The 14868-nt window shown below is 56.5% G+C and overlaps 1 protein-coding gene across 1 annotated transcript in view; it reads right to left on the bottom strand.

Annotated features, from left to right (window-relative positions):
- Positions 1 to 12670, bottom strand: part of CDH5 (cadherin 5) — a 36290-nt gene extending 23620 nt beyond the window's left edge. The window contains 2 exon segments of the mRNA NM_001001601.1: positions 577 to 803; positions 12637 to 12670. Of these exon segments, the coding sequence (NP_001001601.1) occupies positions 577 to 780 (204 nt within the window). The 5' untranslated portion in view covers positions 781 to 803; positions 12637 to 12670.
- Positions 12671 to 14868: the final 2198 nt, after the last annotated feature.

Below are 14868 nucleotides of genomic sequence, written 5' to 3'. Positions count from 1 at the left end.
GATGAGATGGCTGGATGGCATCACTGCCTCGATGAGTTTGAGTAAATTCCAGGAGTTGGTGATGGACAGGGAGGCCTGGCGTGCTGCAATTCATAGGGTCGCGAAGAGTCGGACATGACTGAGTGACTGAACTGAACTGAACTTACTGGTCCCACCCTAAGCCCTGAACCCTCAGACTATACTGGCCTCCTTAACTGTGCATGGGGTGGTCCTTCTGCCAGTGATATTCAGGCCACGGACCAAAGTCTGGGAGAAAAACGAACCCTTGTGCACAGCATTACTTCCACCACCGCCGTCATCACCACTGCCACCACCACCTCCACGATCAGCATCATCGCCCCCGCCACCTCCCCTTCCCGACCACCACCACCACCACCACCACTTTCTCCTTGTCTCCTTTCTCCTAGTCACCGCCACCGCCACCTCCACCATCTCTCCCACTATGACCATCACCCTCGCAGCCATCATCTCTAACCCTACAGCCACCCCCCCCACCATCAGAGTCTTTCCCATCACCACCAACGCTGTGGGCCGCCTGCCGCCGAGGCTTCTCTTGCTCCGGGGTCTGAGGCTTACCTTGCCCACGTAATGGGGCAGCGAGTCATTTCTCTCTTCGTCGATGTGCATCTGATTCCAGATCCAGTCTCTCTTCTGGCGCCGGTGAGCGGGCAGCGAGCCGGGGGTGTTGGGTCGGCCAGGGTTGACGGCTGCTGCAGCTGCTGCCAGCAGGCCCAGGTAGTAGGTGGCCCCCGTGGCCAGCAGCATCACGAGTGCCTGCATCTTCCCAGGAGGGAGGCTCGGGTCTGAGGGAGGAGGGGATACACCGTCAGGTCATGTGGGGTGCGAGCATCTCCCAGGGAGCACTGACCTATTTAACCCTTCGTCCTCCACTCTGCTCAGCCCAGCAGAACCAGGGCCTGTTCCTGCCCCCCAGAGCTCCCAGTCCGAGAGGGGAGGAAGGACATGGAAACAACTCCTTCTTAAGGGTCGCATGTGCTGGCGGGGAAGCAAGTGTGGGTGATGGGGAGCCCAAAGGAGAGCTGTAGGAGAGATTTGCTGGAGGAGAGGGTGATGCTGCCATGAGCGAGAGCTCCCCCCTTGTGCAGGGGACGCCCAGCTTATCCTCGCTTTACATGTGGGAAACCCAAGGCACAGACATATGACCTTCACACTGGAGTAAATGGTGGGACTGGGACTAGAGCACAGTTGTCTGACCTCAGCCGACACTTATCAATAAATGTCGTAAAAAAATAAAAATGTCACCAGAATGATAAATATCAACTTTATATATTGTATCTCACTTAATCCTCCCAATAACCCTGGAGGTGGGTGTGTGTAGTCCTCACTTTATAGATGAGCTGAGGAAAAGAGAGGTTTAGTAACATTTCCCAGCTCACCCAGACTCTAAGCTGCAGAGTCAAACTCAAACTGAATTGGCCTGGCCCCAAAGTTCCTGCTTTTTCTTTCTGCCCTCTCTTGTCCTAGCACCTGCTGTGGGGTGGGATTTAAAGGCTTGTCTGAGAAAATATGCCCCCTGGCCGGCCCAAGAACCCCTGTAGCAGCGCTGCTTTGATGCTGTCTTCAGAAGGCTCTTAAGAAAGCGGGATGTCTTAACCCAGCGGGTCAGGCCCTCACCAGACCCCGAGCTCACAGTTGGTGATCAGCTTAGGAGCTGTCACGAGAGCAGGGGTGGGGTGGGGTGGGAGTGTTGAGAGGCTGGGCTCACAGGACCAGCTTCATAGTGTGTGGGGTCCAGTACATAGTGGAAACATGGGGTCCTTTTTACAAAAGTTATTAAGAATTTAAGGACGGAGACAGAAGAACATGAAACCCAGCACGAGGCAACCCTTGGGGTGTGGGGTTACCCTGGATGGGGAACCTGGGGTCACGCAGAGAGAGGGCCTGGCTTCACCCTGAGTTCTAGAAGGAAGGGGGATTTTCTCACTGACCCACGGCGGGTGTCACTGTGCCCTCTCAGCCCTGACCCCTCAGCCTATACCCATGCTGGGACCCATGTCACTGACCTGTAGCTCCTGGGAGGGTTCAGAGGAAGAGGGGTGCTGTGTGGGAGAACCAGGGCTCCCATCTGGAGAGGAGGCACCCACTGGGTGCTGGGTGGGAGGCTGCCACCCTGGCCGTCCCCTGCTCTGGCTGGAGGGAGGGGCTGGATTCTGCACAGCACAGGAAGTTTCTAAACTCTAGTAACATTTTCTCTGAGACGGTGGCGCCAGGCTGTCCTCAGTGAGGGCCAAGGGTGTCTGTAGACTGGCTCCTGGGCCTGCTGATCTTAGCACCCAGCATCCCTGTGGCCCCTGCTGCCGGCCGGGGAGGAAGAGGGCTTGCAGGGCTGAGGTGGGACAGTGCCTGGAGAGCAAGTGCTGTGTGCCTGGGAAGGCTTTTGTGTCCGTTTCCTCAGTCCTAAATGGGGCAGTTGGACCGAAAGAGACCCGATGCCCTTCGAGGTGGGCTGTGAAAAGGGCAGCTGTTCCAGGCAGGAGGAAGGCAGTGAACAAAGGCACGGGGAGCTGAGAGTCCTGCCGGGAAGCCGTCCTAACTCAGAGGCAGCGCAGCTGTGACCCCTGGCCAGCCTCATGGGGTTCAGGCCCGGTAGGTCATTTCCTTCTTTGCCTGGAAATGACCTGCATGTCTTGCTGCTTTCTGTATCCCTCAAGTGAGAAGTGACTCAAGAATGAAAAAGTAGGAAAGGGTGGGGGGAAGGGATAGTTAGGGAGTTTGGGATTGACGTGTACACATTGCTATGTTTAAAATGGATTACCGGGCTTTCCTGTGGCTCAGTGGTAAAGAATCAGCCTGCCAAGGCAGGGGACACTGGTTCAGTCCCTGATCCGGGAGGATCCCACATGCCGCGGAGCAACTAAGCCCATGTGCCACAACTATTGAGCCTGCGCCCTAGAGCCCAGGAACCAGAGCCGCTGAAGCCCTGTGCTCTAGAGCCCAGGAACCAGAACCACTGAAGCCCTGCGCTCTAGAGCCCGTGTTCAGCAACAAGAGAAGCCACTGCAGTGAGAATCCTGTGCACTGCAACTGGAGAAAAGCCTGGGCAGCAACAAAGACCCAGCACAGCCTAAATAAATAAATAAAATCAAAAATAAATAGATGGATTACCAACAAGGACCTACTGTATAGCACAGGGAACTCTGTTCAATGCTATGTGGCAGCATGGATGGGAGGGGAGTTTGGGGGAAAATGAATACATGTATACATATGGCTGAGTCGCTCTGCTGTCCACTTGAAACTATCACAACATTGTTAACCAGCCATACTCCAATAAAAATGAAAAGTTTTTTTAAAAAATAAAAAAGTGAAACAAACAGAAGTGAAACTGAGAAAGGGGAAGAGAGAATTCTCAGGCCCCTGGGCAGGACTAAGTCCTGAGGCCAAGCCCTGAGCGAGTGTGAATGGAGCCTCTGCTGTGTGCTTGGTGAGCGGTGAGCAGAGCAGACAGGACATGTCCTTGGGGAGTGCACATTGTTGTGGGAACCCCAGGAAAGTAAGGACATGAGGAAAAGCATCAGCTGCTGATCAGAGGCCCTCAGGGAATTACGCTGGGGGGCATAGCGGGCGAGGGGGCAGCTGGCTGAGACTCCTAAAGCCAGGGAAGGCCTCTCAAAAGAGATGACTGCTGGGCCAACGTCGGAGTGTCAGCCCTTGGAATACCAGGGGAAGGGAGAGAATCCCTGGCAGAAGGACCAGCAAGTGCAAAGGCCCCGAGGTAGAAGAAAATGGTTCAGTTGTCTGAAGAAACAAAAGAGAAGGCCCTTGGGTCAGAGAGAAATGAGTAATCTGTGGGGCTCCAGAGAGGTGACGGGTCAGGGTGGCAGGGTGCACGGTGGCGCCTCAGGGATGTCCATGCCCCCCTCCCCAGCTGCCTTCCATGGCAGAGGACTTGTAGCAGATAGGGTCAAGTTAAGGATCTTGAGATAGGAAGGTTATCCTGGATTATGTGGATAGACCCAGTACAATCACAGTGTCCTTAAGAAGTTGAAGGCAGGAAGATCAGAACGAGAAAAAAGCAGATGTGATGATGGAAACAGAGGTTGAAGAGATACAGGGCCCCAGGCCAAGGAGTGTGGAATCGAGGCCGGCTCCCCAGTCTTTGGCCTGAGCAGTTGCAGGTCAGGGCTTTTGCTGAGATTTGGAAGATGGGTGGGTGATGGCGCCACAAGGGCTGTGTGGGCTGTGTCAGGTTGGAGTTGCTATGAGAAATCTCTGTGGCCGTGGCCAGGAGCTGCCAGAGACCTGATCTGGAGTGGGAGAGAAATTGGGGCTGGAGCAGCTGCAGACAGTCGTATCGTGTGGCTGGTGCTCAGACTGGGAGGCTGGAACGTGAAGGAGACCAGGGAGCAGAAGTGGCCCAGGACAGCCCCACAGGTCTTTCCTCTTTTCTCTGTCTGGTGAGCTCCTCATCTGGAATTTTGAGCCCAAACAGACTCCTCTGGGGAGCCATCTCTGGTCTCCACCCTGCACCTCCTGCATCCGTGGGCATCTTCCAGTACATCATCACCTGGGGTTGGTCCCAGGGCTGGGGACCAGTTCCCACTGCTGGGCTCAAATCACAGCTTCCTTCCCTTCCTGGAGAAGAGCTTTCCACCTGCCCTGTGCCCATCCTCACTGCTCCCCAAGGCCCAGTCACACATGGCGCATGGCTCTCCCCTCTGTGGGGTGACGTGGAGCAGGGTGATGGTTGTGACTGCAGGCTCTATGCTTCAGAGAACGTCAGTTGCGCCGCTTTGTCATTGTGTGACCGTACACATGACACTTCACCTCTCTGAGCCTCAGTCTCATTATCTGTACAATGGGAACACTAGTATCTGCCTCTCAGAGTTGTTTTCAGGCCTGAATTAAAAAAAAAAAAAATCGTAACATGGCCAAAAGAGTAGGTAAGAAACTAAGTGTATATGAATCCTTGCTGATGCTCTGTTCTGCTCCACTGAGTAGTCAGCTTACCACTTTTGCTCCTTAGAACTCAGCCACTTGGCTGGGGGCTTTGTTCCCACCCTGCTGGATCCACTCCCCTTGCCCCTCCCCTGACCTCTGCTCTGTGTCAAGGGGACTGACCCTGGGCCTTCTTGCTTGAGCTTCAGATATTTGGCCAGTAGGGTCTGCAGCGGGCGTCTTGAGGATAGGAGGAGAGAAGTCAGGAACTTCTTCTCCACTGCTCTCTGCTCTGGTTCCTATTTCCTCCTGTGGCTGCATCTCTCCATCCTGCGGGCCTCTTTACTCTCATCAGTCCCTCACTGGGTTCTGGAAACACCCTCCCCTCTTCTTAGTCCCCTTGGTCCTGGGATAGCCTGCTTCCTGTCTCTACAGGCCTCAACATCCCATTTGTTCCTATGATTAAGCTCACAGCTCTATGTTTCCTTTATAAAGTCTCTTCTTTGGAATGACAGGGGTAGCTGATGTTTCCAGCTGAGACTCCACCTGATACAGTGAAGCGGATGCGGCTTTCTCTCTGTGGCAGCCTCTTGGATAGGGCAGTGGTCCTGGGGCTGCCAGTAGGTGACAGCCAAACAAACAAATAACCACACTGGCCTGCAGTACAGCAGAGGCTGCTCGTCACAGGCTACGGCCGCATGGCTCACGGGAGACATCATCCTCTCGGTGGCTTTGGCTGGCCCCCAGCCCTGAAATGTCCTCTGAATGTGCAGAAAAGCCCCTTGGATCCTATTATGTGTCTAGAAGAGGAATCACTCTCTGCTGTGAGCCCTGGAGAGAAATCCCTTGGCACCCAGGACTGGTGCTTACTCCTGTAGAGTCACCTCATGTCGCTGGAGTGTCCCTTGCTGGGCTCTGCATGCTCAGCTCTCTGAGCAGTGAGTGAGGGGCCAGGACTCTGAAGGTGGGGCCTTCGGGAGAGGAGGACCACATGCCCCATCTCACTCCTCTGCTGGACCCTGGCGTGCTTGCCCAGATCTGCCCTTTTTGCCGGGGGCATCATTCCTGAACACCCCCTCAGTGGCATACTGAAACTTCATCTCACTTAAACCTTGCAAATTGTGAGATAGTTGTCAGTAATCCTGTTTTGCAGATAAGCTCAGAGAGGTAGAGGGAGTCCTCCTGGGTCACACAGCAGCAAGCGGTGGAGCCAAGATATGAAGTAGGCTACCTTTCACCCCAAGTAGTGTTTTTCCCTCATGACACTCTGTCTCTATCCTGTAATAATCATCATCATCATAATAGTAGTAATAATAATAGTAATAAGAAGAAGCTGTTCTCCATGCTGGCTTTCATAGATTCTATCTCGCGTAGTCTTCACACTGTCCCCAGCATGCAGGAGTTATCACCCCCACTTCACAGAGGAAGAAAGTGAGGCTCAGATAACAACTTGTAAGTCGTACATCTGGAACCCTCATGCAGATCTGTCTTTTTTTCTAAGGCCTGGGCTTCACACCCAATCTCAGAGGGCCCTGAGGGACTTTTCCTTTTGAAAAACCCCATGTGTTTCTGTCTTTTGTCTTTTCGGTTAGAAATTTACCTAAATGGGTTTCTGAGGGGAAGGGTTTGTCAAGAAATTTTTCCTCCTCGTCCTCCAGTTGGAGAGGAAGTCAGCCGGCAGGATTTGTTGGACCCACAGCTGGAAACAGAATTGCCCTGGCCTGTACCTCTGGAGGTGCGGTCAGCGCACAGCTGGGGTCAGGCTTATTTTAGCCCTTTCCTTTCCTGTAAGCAGAAGTCATGTCTCTTGGTGGTTCTCACAAGTTTTTGGAGAGATCAGGCTGCTGCTGGCTGGGTTTGGGTACCATAGATATGCAGAGAGACTGAGGAGTTTGGAAGTGATGTCTGTGCTGAGAAATGCCCACCAAGCAGCCTGGGAGCTTGCCTGATGACAGCCTTGGGAATGGGGGATTTGCTTGGCTACTCAGGGGTGCCTGCTGGGCACCCAGGAGCCAGGGGCCGGCCTCTGTCCCTGTTAATCCAGGATCTGTGATGATGCTCCATCCCTGGAGCTGTGACAGAGGCTTTAGGGGCAGCTTCCAATGGACTGATGGGCAAAGGCAGGCCCTCTGTGCCCTCGGTCAGTCTGGGAAGGCCCAGGGGGCCCCCTCGTAGCAGGTATATGGAGCCCAGGAGAAGGGGTAGGGGAACCCGGGAGCATGTGGGGGCCAGCTGGGCTCAGGCATGCTCGGATGGGAGGTCACGGCCTTGGAGAATCCCCAGGTCTGGGTGTGTCCACAGTGTGTGGGGCCACTGAGCTCAGAACCTGGATGCCTAGGCGAGGACAGAGGTGTGGCTCTGAGGGCTGAGCCGTGTTGGTGGAGGTTGGGCTCGGGGGTGGTGGGGTGGCGGGGTGCCTCTGCCCCTCTCCAGTTCCCTGTGTGGGCCTCGAGGGTGCTTGGTGAGTACTCAAGAGTACTCCAAGAGTACTCACCAAGTACTCCAAGAGTAGCCACAGCCTGGAGAACAGTGACGGCCCTCAGGCTTAGTCACAGTCCCCTTTGTCCTTGATGTTCTCTCGCCTCTGCCTAGATTTGGGTCACATGTCACCACCTCTCTGAAGCCCTCTGTAGAGCCCAGGGGTTATATAGTCATTGAGCAAACGTTTATCAAGCATCTGCTACATGCCAGGCACTGACCTACACGTGGACAGCAAACACAGCCTGCACCCTCGTGTAGACACACTGACCATTTGATGAGAAACACGGTTTCAGGTTGTGGTGTGTGGTGTGATGGAGGAGGAGAGGAAGCTGTGAGAGGGCGGAGGTGGGGGCCCCTGATTCCTCGGAGGGTCTCAGCCCAGGAGTGACCCCGCCTCTCTCTGACCCGCTGTGGGACAGCAGGCACAACTCCTTTTGGTCTCTTTCTCTTTGTGACAGGCCTCCATCTGTCACTAGGGTTTGGCTTTGGAGGGGCTGTGAGGTCTGCTCAGCTCTGTGCTCTTTACAAGGTGGGGATATAGGAAGAGATGGGGCAGGCAGAGGCTGTGCTTTATGTAGCTGAACTGACCCTAGGAAGCCTGGACCAGCTGGGAGCTGCTCGGCAGACAGCCTGGCAAAGGCCCAGGCTAGTTCTGCCCTGACCTGTTCAAGCCTTAGGTTTCAGGGGTTGGGTCTGGGTTTAGGGGGTTATTGAGCAGACCGCAGGGCCCTTGGGTGTGGGCTAGAGAAAGACTCCAGGTCAGGGATAACACACACGACATCCTCAGGCCACATGGACACAGACATGTGCTGCCTATGCAAGCACACACTTGTGTCCCCCGAAGAGTCTTCTCTCTGCAGGGCTGGCCCCTCTCCTGTCCTCACACCTCTGTGATCTGGGACAAGACCTGGCGGCAGAGCCCAGCCCCAGGCACAGCCTCGGAGGGTACACTGGACACTCCACCCCAGCCCAGCCTCCTGCAGGCTCTGGGCTCCTGCCCGGGGACCCTGGGGCAAGGGTGAGGGGCTGGGAGGTGGGAGGAGAGGCCCAGAGCCTGCAGGAGGTGTGCCTGCGGGGTGGGGCGCTGGAGCCCCTGCTGCCTGTGTGGCCCTGGACCACCCTCCCCACCACCCTCTCACCACCTCAAGCCTCAGTCTAGGGCAGAGTTTGGAGCCAGTGATCCCCAAACTCATTCAGGGATTCCCAAATTGTCTCCTTGAGCCCCAGCATTTACAGCTGGGCCTTGGCAGTCACCCACACTGGGAGGATGAAGGGTGAGGCCCCGGGAGCCACAGGGATGGGAAGTGTTGGGTGTGGGGCTGGGCAGCTGTGAGCTAGCCCCTTGAGGCCTCATCCTGAACTGGAGCTCTGTTCGGCCCCATGACCCGCTCCAGAGGGTCCCAGACCTGATCCCCTCCCCTCGGGATTCTGCCAACAGCCCGCCTGTCTCGGCTCCCCTCAGAGATGCCCACGCCGCTCCCCTGCTGACTGCTTCTCCCTGGCTCCCCACTGCCAGCAGGACGAGGCCCTGCCCCTGAGCATCCCTGCCCACCCTCTGGCTCTCCTCTCCTTCCCCTCCCTGCCCCTCCCAGCCAAGAGGAGAACTGGATGTTTCTGCAGTACACAGTGCTCTTCCTCTCTTTAACAGGCTTTTTGCCCAGGCTGTTCCCTCTGCCTGGAATGCCTTTCCTTGCTGTGGCCCCAGGATGAATGCTCTGCTTCTTTTCAAGCCCCAGTCCGTATCCTCCACGACATCTTCTGACGGACTCCCGAGTGTCTCTGACCAGGCAGGTCCTGGGCCAGTGTCCCCTTCATCTCAGCATCTAGCTGTGTGAAGTAGAGGCCTGGAGGACCTTGAGGAGCCAGTGTCCCCACCACTGCCTGTGAGCCCGCCTTGGTCTCCTTCCCTCCTTACTCACAGAATTTCAAACAAATCTGCGCATCTGCAGACAACACCTTGGGTGCTCAGAGCAGGTACAATAGTTGAAACAACTCAGAGAAGCTCCTCCCCGTCCCCAAATAGCATCTCTGATAGCCCACGGCTTTGTCAGACACACAACCCTTTGAGGACAATCAGATTATCCTTATGGGTCCCTGATGACCATATACCCGTGTGCAGGGCACCTCTGAAGGCAGGACTGACAAAACAGAAGTCCTGGGTTGCCACTCAGCCTTTTTCATACTCATGGCAGACATCGGTGATAAATCACAGTGTTCATTCCTGCTGAACTCGAACTCAGCTCCTGAATCCTCAGTACAGTCTTTGAGCTAGAGACTACCAATTCATCAGAACTAGTTTGTGATTTGAAACAAATGTATGCTAGAGTCTCTGGGTCACCCCGATATATCCTAAAGGGGCAGCTCCAAGCTTCAAGGAGAGAAAACCCACCCGTGGGAGAGCCTTTTCCTCCTCTGGGATTTCTGACTTTGCCTGGGGCTCTGAGGCAGTCAGTGGGGGCAACAAGTATTACACACTTGCCTCTTTGCTCATGGGCTCTGTAGCCTTAGGCCCATTCCTTGCCTTCTCTGAACTCTAGCTTCCTCATCTCTAATGGAGAGTTGATGAGATCATGGGCACACAGTAGGTGCTTAGTAAGTGTGTGGGTGTCCCAACTCTCACCTTACCCACTCAGCCTGGCCTGGCAGCTGTGGGTGTGACCTCATTTCCTGGTTCTGCCCTGGGCACTCACGTCTGACCTCATTTCCTGGTTCGGCCCTGGGCTCATCTGCTGCTCCTTTCTGTTTGCCTGGGCGAGGAAATCTCATTCACCGCCTTCCTGCCCCAGCTCCACGGGCCCTACTGTGCCCTCCTCTCAGTGTCGGCACCTGCCAGAATCCGACCTTTATGCCGTGGCGCACGGTCTAGTGGTCCTCATGTGAGTTTAGGGACCATGCAGTCCATTCCCTGCCCTAGAGAAACGAGAAGACTGAAGCTCAGAGAGCACACCCAAGACCTTCCAGCACCTTCTGGGGCTCCTGCTCTTCCTCCAGGAACTCTTCTGTGCTTTCTCTACCCAACATCAGCTTGGAGCTGGATTAGGACGGGCTTGCCAGTATCTCTCCAGCAAGAAGCCGGTTACTCAGGGCAGCAGTTGTCTCCTAGATCATTCCTTCTCCAGGATCTCTGGGCTCCTGGCTCAGTCTGGTGCCTGATTCTGTGGTTTGAACTGTCCAGTTCAATCCTCACCCCGGCTTCTCCCCCTCCAGGCTTCCCTATGGAGTGTGGCAGGGCAATGGGGTCAGAAGGGGCTGGCCTCATTCATATCCTGCTTTTACTTCATAGTAATCGTGTGACCTTGGACTGGCTGCTCCGTTTCTCTCAGCCTCTGTGGTTCTGTCTCTCAACTGGGAATTCTTTTAGTAGCTTCACAGATACCACGGAGGTGCAGAGAGGTGGTGGAAGTAGCAGGGATGGGTTCCATCAGCAAGGGGGCTCAAAGATTTTTCCCTGAGCTAGTGGCCATTGTGTCCGTTGCGTCCTCGGGGTAGCAGCAGAGCTGTGAGTCATCCAGCTTTGGGAGAAGAAAGCATGGCCCCTCCGGCTTCCTGCCCCCGTGTCCGGCCCTTGTTCAGCAGCACAATCGCTCAGGTCCAGACTGTGGGGCGGGCAGCTTAACCCCTGCCAGGCCGGTGGGCGCCTCGCCTACCCCCTTACCACGGTAAGCCAGAATTAGCGGGGCTGCCTGGGGGCACAGCAGCTCCTGGTCCCCTTGATGTCCTGCTGCCCTCCAGGCTGGGAGCCACACGTGGCTGGACTCAGGTCAGTCGGGAGGGTCCTACTGCTCCCCAATGCCTGAAGATGAACCAGGGCTCTCAGTCCTGGTACTCACTCCTGGTCCTCAGCGTCATTTGCCCTCCCACCACTCCCTGCTCTTCAAACCTTCTGGCCACATTGGCTTCTCCAGATCCGTCAAGCTGCCCAGGCTCCCTGCCTCCCCTGGAATGCCCTTCATCTCCTGTTAGGATCCTATCTACCCCCCACCCATGGCAGAAACATCCACGGGGTGGGGGGTGGGGAACAGACACAGTGCTTGGCACGGAGTCGCTGCCCAGAGTGCCCGCTGGAAGACGAGCTGATGCATCCCTCACCTGCTGGGGACTGACCAACCCCAGGGGTCATAACCTTAAAGACATTCTAGCCATGGTCAGTTCAGGTGGAAGGTAAATTCATCTGTGGTTTCTCAAAGCATCTCTCCTATGATCCATTCCTGGTGCCAGTGTATACATCACCCCCCTTGACTCATGAGAAGACCCTTTCTTCCAGCTTACAGATGAGGAGGCTGGCACGTGAGAAGCTGTGTGGTTCTGGGAAGAACCTGGGCTTTGGGGTACAAGATCTCGCTTCGTATCTCAGTTGCCTTGACTGAGAAATGGAGAAGGGCTGTGTCCAACTCATCAGCTTGCTGGTGTGATATACAGTAACGGGCTCCAGTGCCTCAGAGCCTTCTGTGGCCCTCATCTCCAGCCCTCACAATGAATTCTCACGAAAGAACCACCATCTCCATTGTTCTGACACGCAAACTGAGTTTGGGAGACGCTGAGTAACTTAACCAAAATCACAGAAGCGGATGGTCGAGCTGGGGCTTGTACCCAGGAAGACGGTCTCCAAGCCAGGCTCTCACCCTAGACCGCCTGCCTTCAAGTCTTTTGGGAGAACTTCTCTAAAATACGAGGGCTTCCAGGTCTCTTGGCAACCGATCTACGGGTACCTGGGTGTTGGGGGGAGAACCACAGCTCCCGCGGTCTGGGGAGGGAGGAGACAGGATTCCACAGGCAGGGCCTTGAGCACCCAGAGCCAAGCCTCAGCGTGCCTGTTCTGAAAATGGGGGCAGGGGCTGGCCGGGAGGGGGCCGAGGCTCTGAGCTCCCCTTTCAGGGCTCCTCACCCACTCCCAGCGCAGAGCCTTCTGGAGAGGGGATGTCAGCCTGGATAAGCCCTCTCTCACGGGAGTAGGGGCGTCGCCTGGGTGCCAGCCTGCTGCCCCTGGTGTGCCGGGAGACTCAGGTGGAATCCTGTCCTCTGAGCATCGGAGCTCGGCACCCACAGATGCCCGTGGGCCCTCAAGTCTGGGAGTCTACCCGTGGGAGAGTCGAGCTTCCCCCTCCCTGAGAACATCCGTCTGTGCCCACCACACCACCACCAGGCGTCCCTTCCCTGCCCCGATCTACCAGGAGACGCAGGCCACCTCAGGAGCTGCTCTTCCTGGGGGAGTCGCTGATGACCATTCTGCAGAAGGGGAGGCCGAGGCCCCTCACTCACCGTGTCCGTGGGCTCACAGTGTGTCTGTTCTGTCTCTCTGTCTGGCTGGGGCTGAGCGTGCCGTGGAGCGCTGCAGAGCTCGGCCGATAGCCTCTGGAGGGGAGCCCCACCCAGTGGCAAGGGAGGCCTGGCCGCCGCCCCTGCAGGTTTTCCAACTGGCCCCAGCCCATGTCCCCCCCGCCACCCCCCGCCCCCACCAGGATGGTTTCCTGTTATTGTTCATTTGTGAGGGCCGAGCTGGCTGCAGGGAGGCAGTCCCCGCAATGGGCCTGCCCAGGCGGGCTGCCCCCATGGAGGCCTAGTCTGAGATTTGGCCTTGGATATGTAACTCGGACCCCAACCCCAGGCCTCAGCCCTGGAGCTTTGAGCCCAGCACCTGCCGAGGGCCTTCATATGAGCTCCTTGTAACCCCGAGGGCAGGTGGCATCACCTGCCTTTTATAGCTCAGGACACAGACCAGATTTTCCCAGGTGACCCCATGACATGCTGGGGGAGGGCCGACTGCAAAGGTGCTGGGGAGGCCTGGGGGGAGCCTCAGAGGCGGGGGCCGGGGGTGGTGGGAGAAAGGAAACAGACCGCAACCCTTGGCTGTGTGCCCTGAATCGGCTTCTTCCGGTGAAGGTGGACCTGGGCTCCAGCTGTGAGGTGCCAGCCTGTTTGGGTTTAGGAATACCGAGTGGAGTCAAGTTCCTTGACTCCACTTTTGAGCTGACCATGGGCCTGTCATGCACCTCCACCCCAACCTCAGTTTTCTCTGCTGTAAAATGGGGATAATCAGAAATTCAGCCTCACACGGCTATTGAGTCCAACATGATGTGGAAGACAAGGGAAACTGAAGGCAGGACCAGGGACTTTTAGAACCAGGAAGCCGGGGGCAGGAGGTGCTCAGAGTCTGTCAGTCATGAGAGTCATAGGGGGAGATTTTACCAAGTGCAGAGACCGGGGCCCCACACCAGTGCAGCTGACTTTGGAATCTCCCAGGGCAGGTAGTGGGAATCTGTGAATAGTTGCCCCTATTTTTCCATGGATGGATGAATGGCTGGGAAGTCCCGCACGGGATCCCTTATACAGCTGGACAAACATGAGACCTCAGAGGGAGAGAGCCTTGCCCAGGGGCACTAAGTCAGCGGCCACTGGTGTGGAGATAGGGGAGGGGGAGATAAAGATTTCTCTGTTCAGGCCTGTTCGAGATGGCTTTTAGACCCGCAAGTGGCCAGGTCAGATTGGCAGTTGGAGAGAGAGGTGGGTAGCTGGATACAGGTAGATGCAGTCCGCCCTGAAGTGAGGTCTGGAAGCCCTGAGCTTATTATGGCTGGCACCGGAGGCAGTGGTGGTGGATGAGCTTACAGCGGGGGGAGGCCCCGGCCTCTGAGATCTGTAGGTTCGTTAGGAGAGAGTCCAGGGAAGGAAGAGGGAAGCCAGGAGGTGTGTCTGAAGCCAGGAGGGAAGAAGGATGGTGTCGGCTGTGTCAGCCCGGGAAAGGTGAGGCCTGAAACTTGACCACTGGATATTTGAGGTCATTGATGGATGTGACCAGAGCAGGCCCAGGGAAAGGAGAAGGCATGATGGACCGAGGGGACTGGCGTGGGGGACCAGGAAGTGGGGGCGTGCGGTCACCGCTCCTTCCTCCAGACTTGCAGTGAATGGCACGGAGAGATGGGAGGCTTTTAGGTTTGGTTTTAAAGCTCTGCTGGCCTGTTTGTGCGCAGAGGGGACTCCAGTGGCAGGGAAGGGAAGGCAGACTTCGCTGGAGAGAGGCTGGTCTGAGGCGGGCCTCTGTGCGGGAGGATGCAGCCCATTCGCTCCCTGTTTGTGGGATGCACAAACAAAGGCTCCGCACTTCCTTTTCCAACAGGATTAACTCTGCCTTCTCCTGCCGGGGGTGGGGTGGCCACAGAGGAGCCAGGGCCAGCCAGGGCTCCGCCCCTGGTGCCCCAGCCTGAGTGCTCCTCACCCCCGCCGTGCCTGCTGCCTGCCCTCGTGGTTGACGTGCCCGTGAGGTCGGGCCAGGTCCTGGTGTCCACTTCCTGCTGGGGGCAGACAGAGATGGTGTCTGTCCTGACTCCACCCACCAGGACCCCCTGTGCTCTCAGTGGTAGGGATGTTGACTGCCCTGAAGCCCACTGTTCTGGTGTCTGTAAACAAGGGAAGGGCTGACTGGGCATGTGCCCCTGGGGCGGGCCTGGGGCCCCCACACAGTGGTGGTCCCGGCCACAGGAGGGAGGCTGGTAC

This window comes from Bos taurus, chromosome 18 (assembly GCF_002263795.3).
Source record: "Bos taurus isolate L1 Dominette 01449 registration number 42190680 breed Hereford chromosome 18, ARS-UCD2.0, whole genome shotgun sequence".
Classification (NCBI taxonomy): Eukaryota; Metazoa; Chordata; class Mammalia; order Artiodactyla; family Bovidae; genus Bos; species Bos taurus.
Note: the sequence above shows the minus strand (reverse complement) of the source record. Positions and strands in the feature narration are given on the sequence as shown.